This window comes from Lissotriton helveticus, chromosome 8 (assembly GCF_964261635.1).
Source record: "Lissotriton helveticus chromosome 8, aLisHel1.1, whole genome shotgun sequence".
Lineage (NCBI taxonomy): Eukaryota > Metazoa > Chordata > Amphibia > Caudata > Salamandridae > Lissotriton > Lissotriton helveticus.
The window spans coordinates 104332142-104357039 of record NC_136069.1 but is presented as its reverse complement, the minus strand read 5'-3'; the positions used below and the strand labels follow the sequence as shown (position 1 = coordinate 104357039).

The following is a 24898-nucleotide window of genomic DNA, read 5'->3' as shown; positions in this document are numbered from 1 at the left end:
GTTGGAAAATCTGAAGCTCACCCCCCCCCCCAATCTCAATGACCAAGCTGCACCCTTGTGAGGAATGTAGACTTGCTTGCAACTCAGCTTTGAGGGGTGCCAGTGGTTCATGGCAGTGAAGGAAGTGACAGAACTGTGAGGTGACATCTCAAGAACAAATTGGGCAACAGCACTATTTTATTTATTTCTTTTGCAAATTAAGCAGCAGGAGTAGCAAATTGTCAGGTCAGGAGCCTAAGTAAGTCTTGCCTGCAGGTGGTGAAAACCAATCCCAAACGACCACCAACCACCTCTGCATGGTCCACTGACAATCCTGCATGCAACGCAGGCACCCTAGCACCAGACTGCCCACTACTGGTACAGAACTTGTGCCTGTCCAGAGGGTGATGACCTAGACAAATGTACTGGACACACGTGGCCTTGCCGCATCATGCTACCGATGCATGATGCAATTCCTTAGACATGCATATTGGAAACAACACTGCACACATCACTCGCATCTGTCCTCTCCAACTGGTGTAATTTCCTTCTCCGCCTTGCATGTTCTGTTGATTTCCTGCTCTATGGCATGCAGAGACTCAGCCAAATCCGCCCACTTGCGAGGTACTCAGTTCTATGCCTCCATATGTTGATCTTGCAGGAGTCGTCACCACCACACCGTTGCACACAGAATATGGTCTCTTTGAAACATTTGCGTTTAGCCTCAACCCACAGTCCTCCCTTGGTCTCTCTGTCTGGCCTCACTTCCTGTGCCTGTGTCCATGTTGTGTGCTGTCTCATCAGCCACCAGTACAACCAGTCCTGTAAACACTGTGGGGTATATTTATGAACTTGTCACGCAGTGCAGCTCAGCACAGCAAGTCACCTTGCTGCATTGCACTGTGTGACAGGGAAGGGGCAGGGTTGCGCTGTATTTAAGTCAATGCAGCGCATTTCATTCTTTCGCCAGTGCTGGCACTCTTTTAGCATCGTAGCGCCAACGCAAGCACCCATGCACAAGGGGGCCTCTGTTGCATAGGAACAGGGCACCTTCCTGCACAAAAACAAGCCTAAGACGCATATTCCTCTTTCTATATCTGCTGCAGCACACATAGAAAGAGAAAGTAACTAGGAGAAATGAAGATATTTCTCCTCGTTATCTTTTTGGCGCATTCCCAGGTTCTTTCTTACCTCGAGTGAAATCACACTCGACCACTGTGCACTGTTGCTGGGAAAAACTTTTCCAATTTATTTTCAAACACAAAAAACTTATTTTCTTATCACTTTTTTAAATCCAAAGAACTTCATTTTAGAAAACATTCCATTAACAAACATGTAATTTACATTGTTACATTATTCATTTTCCAGAACATTATAAATTGTTCTACACATTGTGATTCATACAAAAATGACATTTTCAATCTTAAACGTTAAATCCGGATTCCATTAGATGCCCAATGCATTTCGAGCCATAAGTGACCCTTCTTCAGGGGCCTGAAATCTAAACAAATGGAGACATATGTAAACACTAATGCAATTGTACGTCACAACTTGCAAAATTCACAGGGTTTACCAGGTCTAGTAAATCTGCGAATGCGTCAAAATCCATGGGAGCTGCATGGGAACACCCACGCAACGCCCATAGAGCGCCTTCCCGGGGCAGAGTAAGGCAACGCGGTGATTTGTGCTGCGTTGCTTTACTCCAGATTTATGGAGTCACTCAGGGCCACGCAAGGTGTCCCTGGGTGGCTTTGTAAATCTCACTTATGGTTTGCCTGGCTGAAGTAACACATTGCTGTGGTGCAAACATGGTGCAAACCCGGCCATGAATAGGCCTCTGTAGCTCTACAGAGGGGTTACTCAGATGATGTCTCTGTCCTGTACATGGGGCTTAGCGCTGTGGTGCAGCCCTCATCCACATCGCCTGCTTTGGCCGTTCTGCCCACCTGCAGGACACCTGGTTCATCCACACCTGCAGCTAATACCTTCCCAAACCCCCAAATTCAAAGTCCATTTCTGTGACAGGCATGTGTCCATGTCATCTTATGGTGTTGCCTCCTCTGCTGCTGGGTGGTGCGGGTGGCACATGTGGTCCGTGCAGGAATCTAGATCTTGGCCTCTCGGATGAAGTGCATGGCGTCCTTGTTTAGGAAGATGGAGAAATGTCTGAAATTGAAGGACTGAATCTCAGAGGAACAGAGTGCACATGGACCAGGCTATGCAGAAGAATATGGGAACACTCAGTAGGAAGACCTCAATCCTGCCTGAGACCCTCCATCCACCTCCTTGAGACCCTCACAAGTGATTTGCCACACTTTATAAATGCCTGATTGATTGATTGAGACACGATGCAAGGGGAACAAACCTGTAAATGCTTCTTCTGGTCAGTAGATGAACCAACAATTCTGCAGCACAGTCCTCATGCTGAACCAGAAGAGGTCAAGATGGAGCATGCGAGCGGAACATGGATGGCACCATTGCAGTTTGTCGTATCACGCGACACCCACGGAGTCTTGCATGGCAAGTTCTGACACTAGACTAACCAATCACCACCCCTTGTTGTAAATAATTTTGTCCAACCTAAGCGTGGAAGGGTATGCTCAGATGTGAGTCCCTTGCTCATTGCACCATCAGGATTCAAGCAAGCCGGGCCGAAGACGGCTGTAATGCCAGAAACCGGTCCCCGGAAGCTTGTTTCCTTCCCAGTGTAAGAATTGGCTTTTGTAGTCTGGTCTGCCCTGTTCCCATGATGCACTGGGCCAGGGACAGACTAATTTGCATACAGCCAGGTTCTGAAACTGGGATGGTGCAATGAGCTAAAAAACGGTGTTGGATCTAGCCCTGATCTCTTGACTGGGTGAGAGTACTCTGCTTAATTCAGAGACTCTGTCCATCACCACCCCTTGTTGTAAATAACTAGACTAACCAAAAGCACCTTCCTCTCCAGAAGCCCATCGTTCTCGGATGTGTCAGACACAGGGCAGGGGCCGACTCAAGGATATGGCTCAAGCACATGAGAAGAACAGATCCATCTCGGGCTCATATCCATCTGACGTCAGAGTTACATCATGCAGCCTATAACTATATTACAACATACCTTCCCTCCTATCTCCATGGAGACATCAGATTGTTCTGTAACATACCAAAAATCTCATTGCCAGGATTTCCACCAGCAGAGGCATAACCACAAGGTGTCCTGCTCTGCACAACACTATGAGCCATACCACAGGTGATACCATGCAGAGACCCTTTGATGCTACAATAATAACACACTGAAGCAATGCTGCCAGGTGTGTTGCAGAGTGCTGAAGTTGGTTGTACAGTGAACCCTCCTCCCCCGCCCCCAAACCACCCATCAGCTTCTTTGGCTCTTTGCCTTAATCTAAGGCATTTTTACCACCACTTAGTTGCATGTAGTGCATGCGTCTCACGCATTGATCTGTTTCATCCATTCCAGTTTCCCAGACTTGCTCCTTTAGGAAGATGGAAACCACACATTCTACCCATTCTTTCATAACGCGGGTTGTTTGACGGGAGTGATGGTGGTCCTCCAGCAAGGACATCCCATTACCATGTTTATTTCTTTGATTTTGAGTTGTGTGACATTGTGATTCTGCTGTTCTTGGACACTGAATCACCTGCAGGTGGCATCACATGCAGTTTTCTGACACAGTCATTGATTTTACCTTCAACGATACGGTATCTTTACATGAGATCCTGTTTCTGCACGAGTCTCTGCATCCAAGCTTTATTGAAGTCTGGCTACCTGTCTGGTTTTGGTGGTCTTCATGGCTGCAGTCATCTGCTGGCTTCTACTCTTGAAATTCATCTCCCTGTTCTATCCATGCGGGTAGTGTAATAGTGTGGGAGTGGCTTCATCGACATCTAGTGGCGCTAACAGGTGACCTGTGGGTTCCAAGGGGCCAGTATGTCAGGCCTGTCAGCTGGTTACCACAGCATCTGCTGAAGCATTTGGGGTTCTCTTTGTTACCTCTGCATGGTGCAGCTGAGTTTAGGAGCAGTTACATTTTGAACTTCTGCCTTGCTGTCAACAGGATTGAAGAATATCTTTAACACGTTCGATGCTCATGACGAGCTCAGCTTGTCATGAGCCATGCTGCTCGTGTGCTCATGACGAGCTGAGCTCGTCATGACTGTTGGAACGCTCGCACGCTGGGCTAATTCCCCTGCTGTGCGAGCGTTCTACACAAACGGGTGTAGTCAGCACTCGACCACCGTGGCTCATGACGAGCTGAGTTCGTCATGAACACTGGGGCGCTGTGCTCGCCCTCCCTCCCCCCAGCACAGCGGGGGAATATGCCCCACAGGGAAGGGGTTAACTTGTTGGTTTTAGCTGTGATTGGCATTGGCAGTAGCAGCCAGGCGGGTATTGAGAGGTTGAAGTTATTGGGTGTCATGTTGTAGGCATAGACCAGCAGCAGGTGGTAGTTGCCTAGCATGGGCAGAAGCTGGGAGTGATGTTCAGATTGTGGTCATATGGAGTATCTTAGGTCTGTAGAGAGCAAAGACGAAGCCTCCGGTGGGGGTGTGAAGTCTTCAGTATTGGAATTTACACATCAGGTGGTAGTTGGGGATGAGTTGCTCTTTAAATTAGGTGGTACCGTGCCTTGACCCGGTGCTTTGCCCTCGGTTTGGTGTTTAGTGCTGTAGTGGTTGGAGTTTCTACCTCACAACGCTGACGGGTATCAGCTGAAGTTGCCAGGATCAATATGATAATGGGTGGGTGGGAAACATCATTTATATCGCATGCCATTACAACGCAAGTCGTTACAACGACGCGTTGTTACATCGCATGCCATTACAACACAAGTCGTTACAACAACTCGCTGTAGGGGGCAGAAGGTGTTGGATTTTCAATGCAGCACTTTCTCTACTGTTGCACACACTGGAGTTGGAGTAGTAAATTATACTATTCCAACCTCAGGCGCCCCCCCTACAGCAAGTCATTAGAACGACTTGCGTTGTAATGGCATGCGTAGAAAATGCATGCATGTTAACAAGTGCTATTCAGGTAGGTTAAAAACCGCTGGTGCCAATATGTAGAAGGGTGCAGTCCATGGGACTGGTGTTGGGCTGCTATTGCAGTGAACAAGTGGCAAAGTGTGGTAGGTGATGAATGCATCATCCGGTTTGAGTGTCGTCGTTTTTTATCACTAACCTGTCATTATCTAGCATCTGGCGGAGAAACAGAGACCTCTTTACCTCTACCTTCTGCAGCTGAGTGCTTCTCTAGAGGCTGGAAAATTATTTCTTCTGATGGTCATCATGTGTGTTGTCCCTCCTGTTTCTTCCCCCTTCTTTCTGAGGCATGGCGTCAACAGTGGAAAATGTCATTGGGCATATTTACAAGCCCCTATTGCCACCACAATGTCACTTTTAACCTGGCTTAACGCTGCCTTGTAAATAAGGAACCCTTTCACGCTGTACTTTGGTTGAAACGGGAGGGCAACGGGTGTTCCACCACAACACCCATTGATTTTGACGCTGCCCCCTATTTACAAGGGTGATGTAAATAGGAGGCAGCACCAAAATTAAGACCAGGGAAAACCTGGTCTTAAACAGGCGAAACGAAATGCGTTGTGAAGCACACAAAGAAACAGCACATTGCCATTAATTGTTTATGTGCAGGAAGGTGACCCTTCCTGTACATAACCAATAAAAAAAATGATGTTTTGCAACTTCTATGTCTGCTGCATTAAGCACACAACCTAAACCCTGATGACATCACTGCAATGGACACTGCTGCAGTTCCATAATAACTAAACGGTTGGAATAACTTAGAACACATACAAATGTTCATTTAGGGAGAAGCTTACTCATTTGTCTTTCTATTGCATGAAAAAACTATTTGTTTGTCTGAAGTGCACATAGTGCGACAAAACACAGGACGACAATGGAAACCTAAATTATTTATACCACAAACTATCATGATTTTAATGATTGCCCCGGTGTGTACCCCAATAAGAAATCTATTGATAAATGATAGTACGAGGCAAAAAAAGAGATCTGAAAAAATAGTAGCTGTGTTCACATGTATTAGGTTATATAGAACATATATTGAATGTGAACTATCTAATTGGCTTACATGATTTCTCAATGATAATACATTTTGATTTATGACCATTTGCAAGGCACATAGTACTAGGCATAGAGGTGTTGTATATATCATCATTTTTCAGGTGTTCATAATAATAAAACAAGGCATAACTTGTTTAAAATGTGTTTCTTTTTAAGTTAATGTTTTTATGTAATCAGAAATGTGTACATTGCATTGCTAAATGTATTTATTTTACAAAACTAAATGAACAGTGCTCTGGTCCCAGCAGAATAAGCAGAATGTAAAGAGGGCTCAAGACACTGTTTGCCTTCTGTTTTCACAGTGTTGGCTGGTGAGCTCTGAAAGTGGGGGGTAATACTTGCTCTGAATTGTTGTGTGTGTGCAAAATAAACGAGCTCGACCTCTTTCAGGTGAATTCACAGGGTTCTTCATCAAGACTTTTTTGAGAAAATGGCGTCTAATAGTGCATTTGAAAGCACAATTTTCACATAAATTTGTGAACAAAGTCTTAGATTTTGAAAGGGTAGCCATATTTAGGGCCAAGATGATGAAATCTGGTGTTCCAAAGGGGCAGGCTCAATTTTTCCCCAAAATGTTTTATGAGTGTGCCCATATGTCACCATTACCTCCTTTGAGTCAGATCCAGCATTTTATAAAAGATGCCCCCCCCCATGCCACGGGTGCCCCTCATGCTCAAAATTACAATCACATACAATACACCAGTATCAGATTTGTGCCACTAAGGCATTCCATATGCCATGGGCAATCCTTATTCCAGAAAGTACTTTTAGTGTGTCAGGGTCAGCATGTTGTCATGGTTGCCCCTCCTGTATGCCACGTTGATGTCTCTTATGCCAATAAATATGTCCCATGTGCCAGTGTGATGCATTTCCTATGTGTGACCCATGCCATGAATTTCCCCCAGTAGAAGGGTGCCAGCATTTTCCATGGTTGCACAATGCTCACTCACTCAATCTCACTAACCACTTGTGTCATTCACTCACACTCACACAGACACTTTCACCCACACTCATGCACACAAAATACATTTGAAACCATGTTTTGCCTACCGTAGCTGCCCAGCTCTAGTGCTCCATTTTTTATTATACTCATGGTGAATAATAGACTATGGGGCATATTATCAACAGAATGCGATAATGATCGCAAAGCGCGCTTAGCTCGTCTTTTACTATCGCCGGATTACATCGCCGTGTTAGCGGCGTATTAGCAACGCTTTGCTCAGAGGCGATGTAAAATCCAGCAATAGCGGTAAAAACCAGCAATAGCGTGAGAAATCCAGTGATATTTAGACAGCGCTAATATAAAGCTTGCTAATAAGCAGGTGTGGACTCAGCCATCTTGTCAATGGGCAGTGGATTGTCAGGCTAAGTCAGGTTTTAATCAGGTGTTAAATACCAGTGATAATCGCAATTAGCGCGACTTTTATTATCGCTTCGCGGGTCCGGGACCGCATTGGTAAAAGAGGGAAGTTGTGTTTGCGACTGTTTCCATGTTGTTTTAGTGAGGAACGCCTACTTTGCATATCATTAGCGATAAATATCGCTGACATGCAAAGCGTTAAAAAAACTGCCTGCTATCGCAAGGAAACAAGCGCTAACGCATGTTAGCGAGTCCTTGTTGATAGTGCGATGGGAAAATCGCCGATTTTCCGGCGATATGTGCCAGAAAAGGGGTGAAACTTCTCTTGATAATATGCCCCTATATGTGTAATATAACAAATTGTGTAGAAACCAAGGATAGTGGAGCCCTGAAGCTCTAAATACCAAGCTGGCCATGTGTATATGTTCTTGATTTTGCACCTCTGAAGCCAGGGGTCACAAGAGTTAAGCCAGGGGTGCAGTTGTGACCCTCTGAGACCCATAAATGATGTCCATGAGTTAGGTTTGCACTATACAAATTATTAAATACATATATCATTCAAGGCTGTAGCTTTTCATTACCACCCACACAGATTTGGGCTTTCTGTCGTAATTACAGGATCCTTGTGAGCCTGGCAAGGGTTGAGGTCCTTGTCCAAGCAGTGCAGGATGAAGGCCGTAATGATTGATGCGGTCACTACTTGCACCAACCACCAGGGGCGCACTGTAACAATTCACCCGTCTGATGTTTATTCCACAGATGCGCAGGTCCTTGGTCTGACAGACCCGAAGCTTTGCTACATGCTGGATGGCATCCTCTTCCTGTACGCCATCATCATCACTGCGCTCTTCATCAGAGAAAAGGTGAGTCCGAACGCTGTGCTATTTGCAGCTTATGAAGCCTTAGGGCAGATACAGGCCCTCAGAACACTGGTGAGTCTAATTACTGATGCACTTTGCTCCACGAAAATGGAGTAATAATGGGCCATAGTTATAATGAAAGAGACTTAGGGACATCTTCCTGCACAAAAAGAATCAATTGAGATGATTCCCTCTTTCCATGTGTGCTGTAGAATGCAGCATGCATTGAAAGAGGAAAAAACGAGGAGAAATGTAAACATTTCTCCTCGGTGCACCTTGCTATGCCACCCCTGGGGTGGAGTAACATTCTGGCGCATTATCACGTTTATGACTTCTCGTAAATCTGGAAATGCATCTGAATACATGGGTGTTGCGTGGGAACACCCACAGTAACACCTATGTCACGCCTCTTACACGCAAAGTGTTGTATGAGAACAGACGATATTTACAAGCATACATAAAGCCACGCAGGGTGGCTTTACATGTCCTTGCAAATATCGGGCAGCAGGGTGCGCTGCCGGTGGGTCATGCAATGTGACGTACCAGCGATGCAAGAGGCTTGTAAATAAGCCTCAATTTACATTGAGATTTTGCAGCTGTGGCTTTGAACTCGAACCGACAGAGACGCAATGGCATGTACCTGGGGGCAGATTCATGAAAAGGTCATGCAGTGCAGCGCAGCAAGTCACCCTGCTGTGCTGCCCTGCATGACAGGGAAAAGGCAGCAATGCTCCATATTTATGGCAAAATGGCACATTCCTGCCTTTTCCTCTGCGCTGGTGCCGCTTTGGCTGCCTAGCACCAACATAGGCACCCTTGCACCATTGTGCACGGGTGCCTGTGTTGCATGCAGGATTCTGTTCATGCAGGAAGGGCCACCTTCCAGTACAAAGACAATCCTGAGAGGCAAATTCTTCTTTCTACGTGTGCTGCAGAATGCAGCACACATTGGTGGAGGACGCTGTAACAAAATTCCTTTGTTAGTGAAGAGACAAGGTTCCTTGTTTGTTAAAATGAGGCTTTATTGTAGTCATCCAACATCCGAGAAGCATCCACATCCAGTGTCCAGTCCAACTGCCACCAACTCCTCGAATCGACCGCCCCTGATAGCCGCCCACATTCTAAGTTCCCAGCATCATCACCAGGATACCAACACGCAGCACCACAGGTTAGATACAGAACACCACAGACGCCGCTCTCAGAGAGGGTATTTTGTTTGGCGTACTCCCAGGTTTAACAGATCTGGTAAATCAGGGAATGTGTCAAAAACCATGGGACTTGCGTTCAAACACCCATGCACTGCACATGGAACACCTCCCTGGCGCAGAGTAAGGCAACACAGCGATTTGACTAGAAAACTGAAGAGGGAGAGCCAGCTAGCGGGGTGACTAGGAGCTAGCTAGAGAAGAGAAAACTCAGGAGGGAGAGTCAGCCAGCAGAGTGACTAGGGGCTAGCTAGAATCTAGGAAATGGAAAAGGGAGGACCAGCCAGCAGGGTGACTAGGGGCTAGCTAGAGACTAGCAAATGGAAGAGGGAGAGAATGTAGGGAGACTAGGAGCTAGCTAGAGAAAAGAAAATGGAAGAGCGAGAATCAGCATGGTGACTAGGGGCTAGCTGGAGACTGGAAAACTGAGGAGGGAGTGCCAGCCAGCAGGGTGACTAGGGGCTAGCTGAGGAGGCAGTGCCAGCCAGCAGGGTGACTAGGGGCTAGCTGAGGAGGCAGTGCCAGCCAGCAGGGTAACAAGGGGCTAGTTAGAGTCTATACATTGAGGCAGGAGTGCCAGCCAGCAGGGTAACAAGGGGCTAGTTAGAGTCTATACATTGAGGCAGGAGTGCCAGCCAGCAGGGTCACAATGGGCTAGCTAGAGACTTGACCATTGAACAGGGAGTGCCAGCCAGCAGGGTCACAAGGGGCTAGTTAGAGTCTATACATTGAGGCAGGAGTACCAGCCAGCAGGGTCACAATGGGCTAGTTAGAGACAAAAAAATTGAGGCGGGAGTGCCAGCTAGGAGTTTGACTATGCATAATGACCACATAGAACCTAAGAATTCCTCTGGTGCTTCATGCAGGTCTCACAGGGATAAGAAGTAGAAACTATAGATGTGTCTATGGCTCAACGGTGACCTCACAGTGCAGGGGTACACGGGTGGGTAAGAAGACGCTGATGGGTGGAGCGGAGGAGCAAGCACCATGAATCAGGATGGCAGAGAAATGGCTTTGGGGAAGACACAGGAGTATTAATTAGGAGTAACTACAGTGCAGCAATAACTACCCTGATAGTACAATTTGCAACCTCCATGGACACTGTACGTCCCTCATAAATTAACCAATGAAACTTCGGATCTTTTCAATGAAGGCTGTGTTTTAGTTTTTGCCACTTTTATGGGCTGCTGCAATTTGGAGCATGCAAGATTGTGGGGCTTATTTATCAACAAATCACTCAGTACAGCGCAGCAAGTCGCCTCACTGCGCTGCTCTGTGTGATGGGGAAAGGGCAGGAATTGGCTGCATTTAACATTATATGGCACATTCCTGTCTTTTCCCTGTTCTGGGGCACAATGCAGGCACGCTGTCACCATGATGCATGGGTGCCTGCGTTGTAAGCAGGATTGTTTTTGTGCAGGAAGGGACCTTCCGGCACAAAAACAATCCCCTCAGGCAATTTCCTTTTTCTCTATTTGACGCATCCCCAGGTCCATCACTAATGGTAAATCTAGGAATGCGTCAAAGTCCATGGGTGGATTTGCGGGAACACCCACACCCCACCCATGTAACACCTCCTTGGGCAGAGTAACATAACGCAACAATTTGCGCTTCATTGCATAACTCTAGATTAATCAAATCACTCAGTTCCAACTTCCATGCAAGGTGGACATGCTTGTCCTGATAAATCTAACTTAAGAGTTGCGTCACTCTTGCGTCCTGTTGTGTAGCACAAAGGCAACACAACTCTTTTATAAGTTTGGCCCTGTGTATTTTAAAAAAAATCCATGACTGCGGTAGGTAAGCTAGAATGTTGGCACAGTGGAATGTTCTGATCATCTCAAGGTTCTGATAGTGACTGTTTGCCAGATGCGGTCAGGATCTCAGAGAACCAAGACATGGCTTGTCGTTGGCGCATATATTGAGAATAAAGCAAGTATTCTCTACCAACTCCGTGTAAGTTACTTGCTTCAATGACCTTCAATGACTGTGTGCAGCCATGTCCCATGATGTTATCCTACGGTAAAAAGTATCTTATGTCTTTTCTGCTATGATGGTGGTAAAATGACGACCCTCGGAAGACAGCTTTGGTGGTAAAAACAAAGGAATCAACCAGTGCTTAATTTGAGCTGGTGCTTTCCGGTGCTTAGCACCGGCACTTAATTGTCAAAACCATACAGTCTACCGCATGGTGGCGCTGCTCATCTAATTTAGAGATGAGCAGAACAAGGGTTGTTGAGGAATGCGATATACATTAAAATTGCTAATACCTGCCCCCCCAGCCATTCCTTTAGCTTCGGGGACCTGGAATAATCTGAACTGTCGCATTAACATGCAAGAGCGATGGCTAGTAGTTGTTTTGGCAGCGATGACAAGGGCGATGGGTGGTGCAAGCTGCAGTGGCCTCCTGGCATTTAATATGTTACAAATTAAGCACTGGAATCATCTGATTAGTGGAATGAAGTCCCACAACTCCCTCCCTCCTCTACTCTGACTCTACAGTCAGTCAGTTAAAGTGGGGAGAGCTTCTTTAACACTTTCATCTTGTTTCTTTTCAGTTTACAAAAACTAAGGATGCTCCAGGTGCTCCAGAAACTGACGATATCTATAATGTAAGTAACTCTTTAACTCTGTTTGCCTCTGTAAATTATTGTATTGCTTCTTCTGTAGAGACGTGTTGAAATGAGCCACCAGGTCTGAGTGCTGCTGGGAGAGTATGCCATTCAAGAGGGGTGCATTGGTACAGGGCAGAGAGATTAGGATGGAGAATATGTTCTGTCGACAGGGGGCGCTGTATTCTGACAGCCTCTTCTCCTACTAACAAAGCCATTCAGTTAGGCTTTTAATATGGTAAAACACTAGAGTGTTGATGTTTCCTTGTTGCAAGATATAGTGAGTGTGGCAGGTTGAGGAATGCATATGTGCAAACATTGGTTGGGGTCACTTTATCACTAATGAGGGGCTTTCAGGAAGCTTTTTCTGCAGGTTGTGTGGGGTGAGGGATGCTACTGTAGGTGGAAGGGTGAGCATTCGCTGCTGCCCCATGCTGGGGTTGCAGGGGGCAGGGCCAGTCGCTGCAGCTACCTGCAGCCCCTGCAGTTCCGCTCTAAAGTGGGGGCCAGATTGATCAGGTCTGGAGTTTGCAGGACCAGTAATTCCAAACCAGGAGACACTGGGGGGCTTGATGAGCCGGAGTGATCTATCCACTGGGGTACTACTCTGGGAAAGGGACTCCCGGGTGCTCTTAATCAGAGCCGGTAGGCGGCATCAGCACCCTTCTAGACATGTGTCTAAATACAGGGGAGGCGCATCGCTGAGAGCCAGCTGAGGGAGCTGGGAAAAATAAAATGATAATAAATTGGTTTTATTATCACTTCATTTTTCTCGTTTCCCCCTAGAGCCAGCCAAGTCTGGGCGGGGCGGGACTTGGCTTTCGTCACAGCCGGCAGGGGAGGAGTAGTGCACGCTGTAAGTGCTTATGGTGGTTTGGTCGGCTGACTTAGGCCGGCCAGACTGTCATGCGCACTTAGGTTTCTCCAAACCAGCTGTGTCGCACAGTCAAGTTGGAGAAACAGCACAGATTCCCAGGCACTGTCTGAGCGGCAAACCAAGCCGCTCAGACCAATCCTGTAACTGCTCTCATGATATTGAGAGCAGTGCCGGGATTGGGTGGGGACCCTGTGCTGGAGAAAAAAGGAGCACTGAGGCGGCGACGGAACAGGTACGTTTTCTAAAAATGATAATAATTTCCCTCGTCCCGTCCCCCTGCTCCTGCCCCCCCCCCATTTGAATTTTGTGGGGCCACATCTAAATATCAATATATCAAGTGTTCTCATAGTATGGGTGCAAAGAAAGACCTGTAGGCAAAGTACTGTCTGAGGTGTTGCAGCAAGCAGGGGAATAGGGAAACTTAAGTACTGATTCTGAGCTGCCCACTACAGGGCCACAGGACCCCTGGGGCTAGAATTACCCCCCCCCCCCACCATGCAAATCAGAGTTGGGATGACATAAAGGGAGAATAACCCGCACGACCCAGAGTTTCCAGGCCCTTTCTTTATATTTATGCCCAATGCTGATGTTTTGCGGGCAGAAACACCAGGGGAGACACCAGGAGGTAGATTTATTAAAAATTCACGCAACGCAGTTCAGCAAGGCAAGTTGCTGCGTTGCATGAATGAGAGAGATGGAGAGAGGAAAAGTGCAATGTCCGCTAAGATATGTCTCTCTCTCTGCGCTGGTGCACTTTATACTGCCTAGCGCCAATGCAGGCACCCTTGCACCATGGTTCAAAGGTGCCTGCGTAACTGGCAAGATTATTTTTGAATGCAGGAATGGATAATACATCCTAAAACTGTACTACTGTGCCTCGAATGATTAAATAATGTTGTCTGTTTTCAGCTCAGCATGGATAGCACTAGCCAATCCTGTGCTTAAAGAGTTTGTGGTAAATATGATAAAAGGCTTTACTGCTTGTCTAGCACAGCGCGGATAGCGCTGCGCTGGTCCTAGGTTAAAAACTCTGCTATAAAAAGAGACATTTGAGGTGAGCAGCTTAAGAGTGTCACTGGTGATGTAGATTAGTTCCATAAATAGGAGCAGGTCTCCACCTAAACCCAGAAACTACCCAGAATTTCTTGGAGAGAGAGCGAGAGAGAGTGCTTTAGATTATGTGGGGAGGAGGGCCGTGCAGCCCCCTTCCCCAAGCTTCCGGAGTGCTGAAATTAGTTTCTATGGGTAGGGGGGCCACCTGGTCCCCTCCCAAGCCTCAAAAGGCCCCAGGGAGCTCACACCCGGAACCGAAATGTTACAAAATAGGGAGGGGGTCCACACAGCCCCCCTCCCTGAGCCTCATAAGGCCCAAGGAAGACCACCCCAGGGGTTTGCTCGCAAGCTATGTCCCGGGGAGCCCACCCCATGGATATAGCTATTTGCCAGGCAGTGAAACCTGTGTTTGTTCCCGGTTGGCAGGAGCATGTTTGAATTTTCTGCCAAGCAGGAGCAAACGCAAGTACACGCTCAGCGGGCAGGAGCTTTGAAAATGCTCTGTCCACTGGGAGCGGACTTTTGATCTGTTTCCCTGCCTGCAATGAAGTGGGCAGGGAAAAAGTTGCTAAATATTGCTCCCACCGGGAGGGAGCAGCATTAGGAGCTGCTTCCTAGGGTGGGAGCAATGCTGGCTAATGCTGCATGTTGGGAGCCGGCTGGGGCCTTGGGGCTCCCCTCCCCCCGAGACTCTAACAAGACTGTGGTGGGTACCCTGGGTGGGCACCAGGGCACCCACCTTTCACAGTGAAGGGCTATGAGGGATGGCGTCCCCAGGGCCAAAATTGGCCTCGGCACCCCTTCCCCTAATAATCATACCGGCACACAGAGGGATGGGGTCCCCCGGTACGCGTGTCCCTTCCTCCTAAAAATCATGCTGGGCTCTAGGGGTGAAATCCACCTGAGAGGGGGGCACATGTGTCCCTTCATGTAAAAGAGTGGCCGTGTGGATGGGTTAGGGGAGGGGGACAGACAGCCCCTCTACCCTTTATTTAAATAAATGGTCCCAGAGGATGGGGTCCTAAGGGTAAAAATCAGCTTGGGGAGAGGGTCATTTTTGCCCCTTCCCCTAAAAATCACACGGGCCCTGGGGGACTCAAGAACCCCAAGAGGGGTGAAAGACCCTTACACAACTGAAAGGATATGGGATACATACTCCCAATGAAATAATCTTAACTCAAAGAGCATCCTCCTTTATAAATAACAATAATTGAGGAGAGAGACAAATCTATACTCTACCGCACTTAGAGATGTGGGGCCCGATTCACAGAACTAACTTAAGAGAAAATCCTAAACTTACTACTTTTGGTATTCACAGAAGTTAGGATTTTGTCTTAAGTTTGTCTTAAGTTTGTCTTAAAACAGACTTAAGACAGACTTAAGACAGAATCCTAACTTAAGTCTGTCTTAAGTCTGTCTTAAGTCTGTCTTAAGACAAAATCCTAACTTCTGTGAATACCAAAAGTAGTAAGTTTAGGATTTTGTCTTAAGTTAGTTCTGTGAATCTGGCCCGTGAAGAGGAGAAAGCCTCTTTTGTATATATAACCCTCACCCACTCTAGTAGTGGCATGCTTCATCATCGGGTTCACCCTGACTCTTAAAGGTCAGGGTAGACTCAACCGTGTTCCAGGGAGCTCTTTAGAGAAGTCTTTATATTTTGGGGGGGTTTACATATAATAACAATCCCTTGTTCACCCCAAGGTATCTCTTTATTCGCAGGGTGAGTGTGAATGACTGAAACTAAGGAAAGGGGCAAACAGGATGTTGTGGCCCTATGACCCTAATCGAAATGTGCCAATATGTTTCTGCCCTACTCTATCGGCCTGTAATGATCCTGGGCATTCTTCAGGGCGATAATAGAGGAAAACGGTTCCTCAGTGATGCATCCCTGCAAATCATACATTTAGATGCGTAATGCGCTAAAGATCAGCTTCAGCATGTAAACAAGAAAAATGTACTTGCTGAGACAGGATTTACCCCAGCTCTAAATAAATTATACTTATCAGGGGCGGGTTGGGTAGGCCCTGTAGTCAAACTAGCATCAAGGGTCCCCACCCGCAGCAAAACTGGATGTCCTGACCGCTCTCCCTCCTCCAGCCATAGAACAGAACTATGGGAAGTATGGTAATGTCCTCTGCTGGATGCCCCTTAGATCAATTTTTACTGCTTTTTTTAAGTTCAGAGACTTTTATTACTTTTCTGATAATTGAAAAATCATATCCAAATTTTAACAGATATAAAGAATATGCCATATTGCCTTAAATCCCTGCCTTATCCCCTACGCTTGTGACCCTTTAGCAGCGTAGCACTAATGCAGGAACCCTTGCACCATGGTGCAAGGGTGCCTACATTGCATGCAGGATTATTCGTGAGCAGGAAGGGACACCTTCCTGTGTGAAAACAATCCCCTGAGACATATTCCTCTTTCTATTTGTGCTGCAAAATGCAACACACATGGAAAGAGGAAGTAACAAGGAGAAATAATCGTATTTCTTCTCACCTGAGAAGGCGTATCTTTTTGGCACTTTCCCAACTCTACTAGTTTTTGTAAACCTGGGAATGCATCAAAAACCATGGGACGCCCGTGGAATGCCTTCCTAGAACATAGTGAGTCAACATAGTGATTTGCGTTGCGTTGCCTTACTCCAGATCTATGGAGCTTCTTGGGGTCACTCAAAGTAGCCTGTGCGTGGCTTCATAGACCACATGTAAGGTTCGCGTCGCTCTTGCACCACGTTGCGTGGTGCAGGTGCAACGCAAAACAGTTCATACATAGGCCCCACTATACCTAGAGCAAAGGGGAAAAAAGAGGATGCAAACTAAACAGGGTAACACGAAGGCGAGAGAGGGCGATGGTCGCAACAGGAAAGATAAAAATGACAAATTATAGAGAAGCAGGTGAGACCATTGGACAACCATATTACCTGCATCATAATTATGTCTGGGGGTGGAGACATAGGGGTCGGTCTTTTGCATTTACATGCAGGGCAGCTCCTCCGTTCGAGTGGAGGAGTGTCGCCCCACTTTAATTACTCCCAAATCCCCAGAGATGAAAAATAAAATGGTAATTCATCGCCATTTTAGTTTTCATCCCCGTCCCGTACAAAGCGTCAGGACGGGGTTGGGGCCACTGCTGAGTGACAGGGAGGAGGGTGGGCTACCTATGCGCATGTCTTTTTGGCCAACCACACATGCACACTTTAAACATCTCTAACCCGCAATTGCAGGCCTCCAGAGCGCTGCGGAGTGCCGAGTGAGGCCGCTCTCTCCAATCAGGACGCTGCTCTCATGGTATAATACCAGGTTTGGTCAAGGGAGTTTCCTGGTGGCCGGGCTGTAGATGAAGAAAGAGGAGGAAGACGTCCGTGCGTCTCGATGTCTCATTTTATATCATTTATTTATTTTTATTTGTGCTTGCTCGCTCGCGCGCGTGCCTGTCCACCTCCTCCCCGTAGATGCCAGCTGCCACTGTTTACTAGACCCCAAGTGTAATGGAGGTTTTTGCACCTATGGATGGGCAATATCCGGAATAGTGATTTACAGGTAAGTATCCATCTTATTCCATTTGGTGCTGAAAATTCAGGTGACTTTGGTGGCACAAATTAGAATTCCTCAAATTCAATTTAGAAGATTCTTCCGAATTGTAACTGAGCACCCATGCCTAGAGAGGGCTGCTTCTAATATGATTCAGCACTGAAATGCCGCATAATTTGGGAGTGTTCAAATGCACACTGGATACTTGTAAACATGCAGGGCCCGATTCACAGAACTAACTTAAGACCAAATCCTAAACTTACTATTTTTGGTATTCACAGAAGTTAGGATTTTGTCTTAAGTTTGTTTTAAGACAAACTTAAGACAAAATCCTAACTTCTGTGAATACCAAAAGTAGTAAGTTTAGGATTTTGTCTTAAGTTAGTTCTGTGAATCGGGCCTGCAGTCACTGGAAAGTGCCTATTCCTGAAATATGATTACATTTTATAATGGCTGTTGTCAGGCAATGCACTTATCTATTCCTCATGTAGCCTGTTCTCCTCACATTATCCTAATCTTCTGTGTGGTTGGTGTTAAGTGTGTTGGTTGTGACGCTTTCGCCTTTGTAGCTCTTTGAAACCTTGGTTATTCTGTGTGCCACTGCAGACCTCATGAGCTTAAACATCCATATACCTGCCTTCTTCTTTCAGAAACTAGCAGTTGGCCAAAGAGAGGAGTATGACGTCTTGAACAAGAATGCCGGAGATGCAGAGAAGGGAGGACGGAAGCAGGTATGGAGAGCGGACGGTGGTGTCGCGACACTAAATGTCTCCTTCCTGCCCACCAGGCCCAGTGGCGAACCCTGCTGCTTTGATAGGAGATCCAAATACGCACTTTAGCGCAGAGACAGAAAAAAGTGAAAGGATGAATATTGGAAAGATAAAAGTAGACAGTGATGCAATTGAGTGGAGGAGAGAGCACAGGAAAGAGAGAGACAGGGAGGGGGAAAGAGAAAGAAAAAAAAAAGCATTTTTTTATTTTGATAGTTTTTTATAGTGCTGTACAATTTTACAAAGAGCAGAGCAACAATAATATAGGGAAGTACCAAGAAAAGGGAGGGTACACTTTACAATGTTCAGAGAGCAGAGGATATAAACCAATAACACACAAATATCCCTGGCCTGGCACGCCTCCCTGCGCCATACCCAATGGACTAATAAGCTAACCCAAGGCACAACGCTCTGGCGAGGGGCCTGGCTGCGAGAGGTGAGTGCATTAGAGGGGTTCCGGACCTGGGACCTAATGTGTATCTCCCAGGTGATGTGTGGACTGGCGATCATATGCGCACCTTCCAAGACCTGCAAACTCGCTATTCCCTCCACCCATCGCAATTCTATAAATATCTGCAACTGCGCCACGCCCTCTGCACACACATATCAAACGGCACGACATTACCAGAGTACAGCCCCCCAGAAGCACTGACCATGATGCGAAACTTGGGGAGGGGAGGAGTGTCACGTATATACCGTTCTCTAACTAACAACACTCTAACCAACCTGAGCCAACTCAGAAAGTCAATGGGAGACCTGGGTGGCCACCTTCGAGGAAGAGGATTGGAGGGACGCCTTAATGGCACCCAAAACCATCACCACCTCAGCCAGGCTCTGCCTGGTCCAACTGTTCTACGTTCATACTGCCTACCTGACCCCCAGACGTCTCCATAGCGCTGGCCTGAGATAGAATTCGGCCTGTGCTCGCTGCAATCGAGACCAGGCAGACTTCTACCACATGGTGTGGACCTGCCCCAGCCTATCATAATACTAAAGTCCTGGGATGGGATGTATGACGGTACAACGCGTACCGCCACAACGCATCCCTTTACCACGCATCCCTTACAACGCAAGTCGTTACCACGACTTGCGTTGGGGGCGCGGATTTCGAATAGTATAATTTACTATTCTAACACCAGTCCCCGTGGACCCTAGGGAAGGTGTTGGGATAGTAAATGTACTATTTTTAATCCTTTAGCGCCCTCCAGCGCAAGTCGTGGTAACGACTTGCGTTGTAAGGGATGCGTGCTAAAGGTACCGCGTTGTAAAAACTTTGTGGTAAACGATGTTTACCCCTGGGATGGGAAGTCCCACACAATCCCCTGAACACACTCCTGGGAGTCACAGACGGACTAGACAGGTCTAGAGCTGACCAACTCTTCCTGAGTACAGCAATGATGGCGGCCAAAAGGGATATAGCTGTCAACTGGAAAAGCCCCACCCCACCTAGCATAATGAAGTGGCACAAAGGGGTGGATTGGTGCACGACGAAGGAAAAACCTCTTTACGAAGCTAGAGGATGCCCGGCAAAACACTACAAGATCCTTTTTGACATGGCCGACATTCTGGAGGTCACAAGGCTCAGTGCATGGCATCGCTGCATGTCCGTCTCTTATTTACTCGTCTGACTCCAGTAGAGGGATCTCTTAAACTAGTGCTGCATCTCTTGCTTGGTATCAAAGAGAAATGTGCACTTTTTTCGTGGTCATTTTGGAGGCTTATTTACAAGATCCTTGCCCCACTGGTGAGTCCCTTTTAAGATTTGAAAAAGTGAAGTAACGGCGGCGCAAGGGGCTTGTAAATAAGACCCTAAATGTTTTGGTGCAGCTGGTTTTTGTGGATGTGTCGTTTTCTGGTCTCTCCATTGTGTTATTGGAGTGTAGTTCAGTCGATGTTGCTGAGTCCCCACCCGCCCACCCCTTCTCTGTGTTGCTGCCGCCATCCTCCGCTCCAGGTTCGGATTGGAAGGTGGGCAGTCGGCATTGGGCCAGTACCTAAGGGTGACATGTGTGACAGCAAAGGTTTTTAAATGGCCTCTGCTTCATTCCTGCCCGGCCATCGCACTTCAAGCTGTGGTGGGCGAGGGAGGGTGGTAAGTCTGACATCGGCCTTACTTTTGGGCCAGGAGTTGCTCCATTTGTTGGGACAGTCTCACCTCACCCCCTGTGTGGCCGGCTTGGCCCAGAAGCAGTGTCTTGCCCCTGACCCGTGCCAGGCCATCATATTCAGCGCCTTGAGACCCTTACGGGTGAGTAGCGTGCTTCAAAAATCCCTGATTGATAGATCGATTGGGTGGGGGATGGTGGGAGTATGCAGGGACTTCGCTTGGGGGGGGGGGGCTTTTCTGGCTATGGGCCATCTACACCTCAGCCCCCACTGGGGCAGCAGCAGCTCTGTCCTTTTTCTTGACCCCTTCACTGCAAGTCCATGGCCCTGACGTTATGGAGGGCTGGGAAGGGAGTGAAGTAGGAGACGCCTTCCTGGAGGGTGTGTGTGCATCTGCATAGGCCTCGCTGTGAGGCCACCTTTATTAAGCTCTTATTAAACTAGAGTGGAGGTGGTGTTACTGCCAAGTCTGCTGACTTTGGAAGTGGGAAACCAGGTTCCATTCCCGGCGTCGGCTCAAGATCCTGTGATTCTGGGCAAATCACTCAATCTCCCAACGCCTGAAGCAAAAATGAATTTGATCTTTTGCAGTGTTACTGGTGGTCATGTAAATCGCTCAAATGCCCTAGCGCCGAGTTCACCCTAGGTAAAACTATACAAAAGCAATTATTAAAAAAGGGAATGTATTCATGCTATCAGATTCTGCAAGGGCCAGAGCATGATAACTAGAGAACACTTTTTATATAAAAAAGGCCATATTTTTCAGCATGGCCTTTCTGTCGATGTTTGGTTTAGCTATTAGTCACGGATGAGCAAAGCAGCTTTAGAACGCATTTGAAAGTGCTTTCACCTTACGTTGACTGTTGAAAATACATACTGATCAGAGGAAAAAATACAGACTTTCGATGATTTTCCTCATTTTCACACCGGCCAGTTTATTAAAATACAGGTCATGTTGGTAAAAAAATCAGCCAGGTGGCAACCCTGGCCCTTGGGACATTTTATTTCACCTCGCCCAACCAGCCACAGTGCAGTGCTTTTCGTTTTCACCAATCTTACTGATTACCTAAGCATTTTAAAGCCTATACAATCAAACATTTCTCCAAAAATGTGTCCAATGAAACTAAAAAAATTATTTTTCACAAAGGGCACGATCCGCAAATGTGGGCCACTTTTTTTTTAGATTGCCCGGGCCTAACTGCAATCCCAATCCAACCGTGCCCCGTGTCACTGCTTGCCCGTACCAGGATCAATTGCCCTTGTCCTTGCATAGGCGAGACCTATTTCTTTGCGGATGCTTATTTTACTCAAGGATTGGGAAAACCACAGCAAAGCTGGCAAAAATGTTCATAACATCTCTGCTCCCTTCGTCTTCTCACCCGCTCTCTCTCTTTCTATTCATTCTTTCTCTCTTCCTCACTCCTTCTCCATTGCTGATCACTATCTCTCTACTTTCCCCTTCCCTCAGTCTCTTTATCTCTCTATTGAAGTCTCCCCATGTCTGCTGCAATTAACCTGGAGGTGATAGAAAGTGGTACCAGAGGCACCAGAAGCTGCCTTGGGCTTTAAAAATCGGCCTCCAAGAGTCCCAGCCCACTGGGTAAATGCCCGGTGGAAGAGAAGGCCTGTCCGGCCCTGCCTGCTGTGCCCCTGCTCGGATTTTGTTCTCAGGGCGGCTGGCGGTGTTTTGTTCTTTGCTTGTCTGTTCTCTCTTTTTCTGTTCGTGTTTTTCAAGTAGGCACGGAAACACTCAAGAAGTAATTTATGACTTAATTAGCACTTTCTTGATAGGTTATTGGACACATGTGCGGCAGCTGTTCTCGCTGAAGTTGTGGTAACACAATTAGGGAACGGAAAAGTAACGCAACAATGGAATCGATTTATGAAAACATCTATTATTTCCTCCGGGTTCTAAGTTTCCGTGTCCTGTAGGCAGCAGTTTTCATGTCATTTTATTGTCGTGCGTCCTCTCATTTTGTGGATACGTCGTTGACACTGAATCAGAGATAGGGTCAAAAGCAAAGAAAAGACTGAATATAATGGGTCGCAGGTGCCAAATGGAACTTATTTTGCATTTATGTTCATTTTAGTAGCTTTACCCTCAATTTAATAGAACATTGGAAAACAGTAGGGGGTGACAACATGACATAGCAACCACAGCCTACTGTAAAGGGAGGGGGGGGCAGCAAGCAAGACTGGACACGGCGTTAGATAAAGCAAAAAGTTAAAAATAAACTGTAGGCTGCGGTTTATTGCATCGCACGGCATGATGGCATCACATTTAATATGTGCTCTGCTGAATTTACTGGAGATGCAAAATAAGTTTCCGTTTAGCCTTTATTTCCAACTTTATTCACACTACTTTCATCGCCATTTCCAAATGACTAATTTGTATGCAGGTGAGGCGAGACCAATTAGCTTTGCCAATGTTTGGTGTTCAATCTTTCCTAAATGCCTTATCAGCATGTTTTCTCCTGAAAGGCAGTTCTCGCTTTAGATGTTTTTTTTCTGAATTCTTGTCTAGATGAAGAAACAACAGACGGGTCTGGGGGTGGAGTCTGAGGGGGCGTGGCCCATGCTACAGACAAAATAAAGTTGTATATTAGTGGGAAAGGCGCCATCCATTACCAAGACTATGCATGCGTTTTCCAGATAAGGAATAGGCTGATCCTGTCATACCCACCCAAGCCAACGCCAAAGCTCATAACCTCAGACTCCCGGAAGTAGAACTACCATTTATAGCATCTGCACCTTACCAGAGCCTGTAGGGGCGCTCTTCCACACAGCAGACAGGAAGGGGCCTTGTTACAAACTGAAAGTGAACAGGTGCAAGAGTTTACAGCCAATCACAATTCAGCAGGCCCCCTCTCCTGCCACAACCTTGTCTTCCCTGTATTCTTTACCGGAATACCACCACATCCTCCTGCTTTGGCCTTTATGCTACCAACAAGCCTAGATCAATGAGAGGCACGTGATGGGGTAGGCCTCAGAGGGACTAGTGAATGGCGCTAACTAACCGTTCGTAGTAGCTCACTGCAAGATGTACTGTCATTGTATTTGTAGGGCGCTTACTACCCCTGACGACGCGTCGAAGCGCTATGCGGCAAGTAGCACGCTACTTCGGAACTCAAAATGATTAGGGGTGGATTAGTATAGGGAAAGTTCTTAAGTGAAGTGATACCTACCTAGGAACGTGCACGGATGGTAGCATGGAACAAGCATAGGAAAAACAATAGTTATGCAGGTTAATAATGAATCCCACTGTGATGGGGATGGGGCCTGGGGAGGTGAACTTGGCAGTGTTGCTGCTTTATGACATACTCAGTATGTGCACAGTACACAGTGTCAATAAGGAAGATTACCCCCCCTAAGCTCGACTTCAACACTTCAGTGAGACACAAGACGCGCAGAACCTCGGCACAGTCAGCAATCCGAAGGCACAAAACCCACAGTCTGTGCAGATCCAGAGCAGAGTCAGTAAGCATCCGAGCTCTGCATACTGACTGCTGAGGAGGTATAGAGGTCAGGGTTTTCATCATAGCAGTCAGTACGCCGAGCTGTGTCATCCTTACTGACTGTGCTGGGGAGGTGTAGAGGTCCGGGGTTTCATAGCAGTCACTGAGGATGATACATACCTCAGCACTGACTGCGATGAACCCCCTGAAGTCTATATCTCTCCAGCAGTCAGTGAGGGTGACACAGCTCTGCGTACTGACTGCTATGAAACCTCTGACACCCATACCTCCCCAGCACAGTCAGTAAGGATGACACAGCTCTGTGTACTGACTGTGATGAACCCCCTGAAGTCTATACCTCCCCAGCAGTCAGTGAGGGTGACACAGCTCTGGGTACTGACTGCTGTGAAACCTGCAGCCTCTATGCCTCCTCAACAGTCAGTGAGGATGACACAGTTCTGAGTACTGACTGCTATGAAACCCTGGACTTCTATACCTCTTCAACACAGTCAGTAAGGATGACACAACTCTTCATACTGACTGCTATGAAACCCCTGACCTCTATACCTCCCCAGCAGTCAGTGAGGATGACACAGCTCTGCGTACTGACTGCTGTGAAATCTGCAGCCTCTATACCTCCTCAGCGCAGTCAGTAAGGAAGACACAGCTCCGAGTACTGACTGCTATGAAACCCTGGTCCTCTATACCTCTTTAGCACAGTCAGTAAGGATGACACAGCTCTGCGTACTGACTGCTATGAAACCTGCAGCCTCTATACCTCCTCAGCACAGTCAGTAAGGATGACTCAGCTCTGCATACTGACTGCTATGAAACCTGCAGCCCCTATACCTCCTCAGCGCAGTCAGTAAGGATGACACAGCTCTGCATACTGACTGCTATGAAACCCCTGACCTCTATACCTCCTCAGCAGTCAATGAGGATAACACAGCTCTGTGTACTGACTGCTGTGAAACCTGCAGCCTTTATG

At 47.1% G+C, this 24898-nt stretch overlaps 1 protein-coding gene across 2 annotated transcripts in view; it reads left to right on the top strand.

Annotated features, from left to right (window-relative positions):
- The window catches only part of CD247 (CD247 molecule), a 205949-nt gene that overhangs the window by 114575 nt on the left and 66476 nt on the right, over positions 1-24898 (top strand). For both annotated transcript variants that reach the window (XM_078656700.1, XM_078656699.1), the window contains exons 2-4: positions 8198-8301; positions 12062-12115; positions 18230-18310. In XM_078656700.1, coding sequence (XP_078512826.1) covers positions 8198-8301; positions 12062-12115; positions 18230-18310 — 239 coding nt within the window. The remainder of the gene's footprint in view (positions 1-8197; positions 8302-12061; positions 12116-18229; positions 18311-24898) is intronic.